Below are 3,834 nucleotides of genomic sequence, written 5' to 3' on the forward strand. Positions count from 1 at the left end.
CACAAAAAGGAACTAGCTCACGAAGGCAGTAACTAGGTAGCAGGAAATTTCACCAACCGAAATGTGTATCCCTGCAATCTGCAAGGCAATGTACTGGAAGAAACCAGTTAAACTCTGAAACATCTTTAGGGCAATCTACGAACCGCTCTATCAATCCCAAACGATGGCCTGATTAAGCAAGTAATACAATAACCTGACGGAGTAACAAATTTGCTGTGAGTGGAGGGTTGCGCCCGCGGCCTGGCATGTGAAATGCATGGGGTTTGATCATGTGCTCTCGAGTCTCGATCGAATCGCGACATCTGCCACACGCATAGATACTCGGATGGAACGTGCCCCCCATTTCTAATTAGCCACCGGGCTACTGACACACTAGTTAGCTGGCCGGCGGCTAGCTTGACACTTTACCAGCAAGGACAGTATGGCAACTTTGGAAGACAAAGAAAAGACAGTATGGCAACTTTCAGGTCAGTATGGCAACTTTCAGGGATTTGAGAATACATAGCTCTTCCCCGTAGCTACGCGCGCGGCGTGGTCGAAAAAGTTTCACAAAATGAATGCTTAATGAAACAGAGTGCACGCATGGTGAGAAGGACGCGCCGGGCGACTTTTGGAGGAATAGACCAAAGTTTAGTCGAACATGCCTTTATTCTCTTTTTTATGGAATCAAATCTGTATTGTTAGTATTAGAAGGTAAGTAAGAAGATTTCTTTCGAAAAAATAATGCAAAGAAGACGAGTTGAGCTGTCAATTAGAATTGGCTCGGACGTGGGAAAAGTGAATTTTATACAGAAAATGCAACAAATATAAGTGAAAGGTGCACGAACCATTATCTCTCCTCTTGTCAGGTACTCCTACTCTCGCTAAAGATAGGAACAGTATGTACAAATAAAAGTGAAAGGAGTGCACATACCTATCTTTTGCTAACAATGAAGTGGGGAGAAAGAAAGCTTCAATGGCGCTTTGGTCTGTCTTCGTCAAACATGCTCGACACTGAATATTTACATTCTTTGCAGCAAAATGATCAGTCACTAAGAATCGGATGACAAGCTCCAAAAATGCACCTCGAAGCAATGGTGACTGTGCCATTAATTGGTCATTCTATCTTAATGCAGACTCTGCAACTGAATGATGGACAGTAGTAGGCAATGTAGCATTTGCTGTACATACTTAATATGGCACTTGTGGTGACAATTTAGAAGTCGATCCCGCTCTAAATGTCACCGGCGGGGATGGCGATGCCGACATGCTCGCATCCGTGCGTTCCAACACGCCAACGCACGTCGGCGTAGGCTGACGTCCGAACCTCATCGGAGAAGGCGACCGAACCACCACAACCTCTAGCATCTGGGGCGGCGACTGCGACAACGAACACCGCTCGTCCACCATCCCATCCGTCAGCGGCGTCCGCGACGGAGACCTCGACAGGACGTAGTCACGCACCATGGGCGCCGGTGACGGCGACCTGGACACGACCCTCTCCTTAGACCCGCTCGTCGAGCCTCCGATCCTCAGCGGCGACCGTGCCAAGAAGTCCGCGAAGATCCTCGTCGCCGTAGGCCGTTCGGGCGACACGTCGCAGCGGCGCAGCTGCGGTAGCGGCGGCGACATGGCAGCCTCGCCCGGCCGCACGCGCTCCGGCTCCGGGTGCGCGCGGCACACCGGGCAGGACGAGTGCGCCCGCAGCCAGGCGTCGATGCAGCTGACGTGGAAGAAGTGCCTGCACGCCGGCAGCACGCGCACCACGTCGCCGTCCTCCAGCTCCTGCAGGCACACCACGCACTCCACCGACGCCGACGCCGCCCTCCCCTTGCTGCCGCTCCTCCTCTTGCCGCCCCAGCTGCCCTGTGGCGACGGCGTCGGTGCCGCTCGCGCCCTGTACGTGAACGTGGGGAGCGCGGCGATGTCCTCCATGCTCAGCCCGAGGTGGGTGTCGGTAGGAAGGCCGTCGCCGTGGAGAGCGCGCCACTCGGCCAGGAGCGAACGGCCGTAGCGGACGGCCAGGTACAGCAGGACGCCGGCGAGGACGGCGATGATGATGTACAGCAGCGTGAGGTTTGAGCTGGCCGGCCCGGGGCCGTCAGAAACGTCGACGTCGGAGGTGTCAGGCGATGACGAGGGGGACGACATGGCTGCGGCTAAGAACCTGATCCGATTCTGACGACTTTGAGTAGAGAGATGGTTTATAGGAAGCCGATGTTGTGAAAGAATCAACCAAAAAATCATTGGGAGGTGGTCGCCGAGGGGTTATAAGAAGAAGCATGAGAGCGATTGTGCGTCGCACTCATGCTTATTGCATGATAGATATTCAGTTTAGTCGCTAGCTGGACGTACTCTGATTGAGGCTGCTCAATATTTTTGGACTTTGCTGCTCGTCGTGTTATAGGCTTACAGCCGTTCCTTTTTCTTATCGGGATCTGGGGTAAGCATCGTGCACCCGATTCTTGTATCTTGCTCAACATTACGGGAGAAATGCTTGTCATTCTTGGATTGATTATCCACTATCAGTAATCATCTTTTGTAGTACAATTAGTTAGTCGAGCTTTGACATGACATTATTCAACGGTGATCTGGTGCAACAGTTCATAGTCTTCAGACATGATTGGCGTACGACACCAATCGTACGTTGTGAACTGCTCGGTGACTCTTGCTGTTGGATCATGCCGGAATAGGTTTGAAGTCAAGTTGGCAGCCAAGACATCACAAAAGTTGCTAGTTGGTGAAAATGAGCCAACCTATGAGTATTGATGTCTGGAGACTAGGAAGACTTGTTTCCTATGGTTTCTGTTAGAAACGTTGTGAAAGATCAATCAGATCAAGAAAAATAGAGGTTTCAAATTTGGCCTATCATGGTTGAGAAAAACCTGAGTTTCTTCCTATAGTGAAAAATATTTGGGAAAAGCATGTTCACAGCAGGGACCCTATTGGTGTAATTAATATCAAGTTGAAAAGGCTTAAGAAACATTGTAAAGGTTGGGGAGCTAATTTGTTTGGAAACAACATGAAGAGAAAACTAGAGTTGAAAAAGTGAGTTGAACGTAGAGATCCTGGAAGAAAGTGGTGAGCTGACCCCTGAGGAATAAGTGTATAGAACTAATATCAAAATTGAACTTTGCAGTATATATGAAGAGGAGGAAAATTATTGATACCAAAGAGCTCATGGAAGATGGTTACTACAAGGAGATCGGAACACTGTTTACTTCCATAGAATTGCAAGTGGAAGGAAAAGGAGAAATACTGTGCAAACTCTGGAAAAGAATGGTGTGGTTATTGAAGGGACTAAAAACCTGGTTAAACATGCCACAAATTATTATAACCTTATATGTATCTGCTCTTGAAAATATTTTTCAGTTAGATCATAATTTAATTTGCACGGACAGTTTTCTTCATAGTTTCTCAACCGGGGCAGGGTGTGTATGTACCGCCGCATCAGCCACCAGTGCCTCAGCTAACTTTGGTTCAGCAGCCACAGTCTATGGCGCCTCAGATGGGTGCGGTTGTTCAGGCGGCGGAGGTCGCCAAAGCAGCTGGTAAGTCCAAAAAAAGTGTAAGGTGCTAGAAATGTGCATTCGCATGCTGTGAAGGACTGCAAGGTTGATCACTACTATTATATTTATGATAAGAAGGCCCATCCCATAGCTCGTTGCCCTGTGCTTAAGTTGCCGCGATCGTCTGTTTTTGTTTCTGGGTCTGGCCTTCTGGAGACATATTGTACTGCTTTTTCGGACTCGGTGGTTAATGATGATCTTGCCCCGACTCAGTCGCCTATTGCTCTTGTGTTGGTCAATGGTGATGTGGTGCCTACAGATGTGATTGCTGAGCATGTGGCTCGCC

The 3,834-nt window shown here is 49.2% G+C and overlaps 1 protein-coding gene across 1 annotated transcript; it reads right to left on the reverse strand.

Moving 5' to 3' along the window:
• Nucleotides 1-1,170: 1,170 nt before the first annotated feature.
• LOC124656391 (RING-H2 finger protein ATL32-like) lies at nucleotides 1,171-2,130 on the reverse strand. The gene has a single exon (XM_047195147.1). The coding sequence runs from the start codon at nucleotides 2,128-2,130 to the stop codon at nucleotides 1,171-1,173; it is 960 nt and encodes a 319-aa protein (XP_047051103.1).
• Nucleotides 2,131-3,834: the final 1,704 nt, after the last annotated feature.

The sequence above is a fragment of the Lolium rigidum genome, chromosome 1 (assembly GCF_022539505.1).
Source record: "Lolium rigidum isolate FL_2022 chromosome 1, APGP_CSIRO_Lrig_0.1, whole genome shotgun sequence".
Classification (NCBI taxonomy): Eukaryota; Viridiplantae; Streptophyta; class Magnoliopsida; order Poales; family Poaceae; genus Lolium; species Lolium rigidum.

Bases quoted from the DNA above. Each gene is read 5' to 3' on its own strand.
- LOC124656391 (XM_047195147.1), bottom strand. From the start codon at position 2,130: ATGTCGTCCCCCTCGTCATCGCCTGACACCTCCGACGTCGACGTTTCT.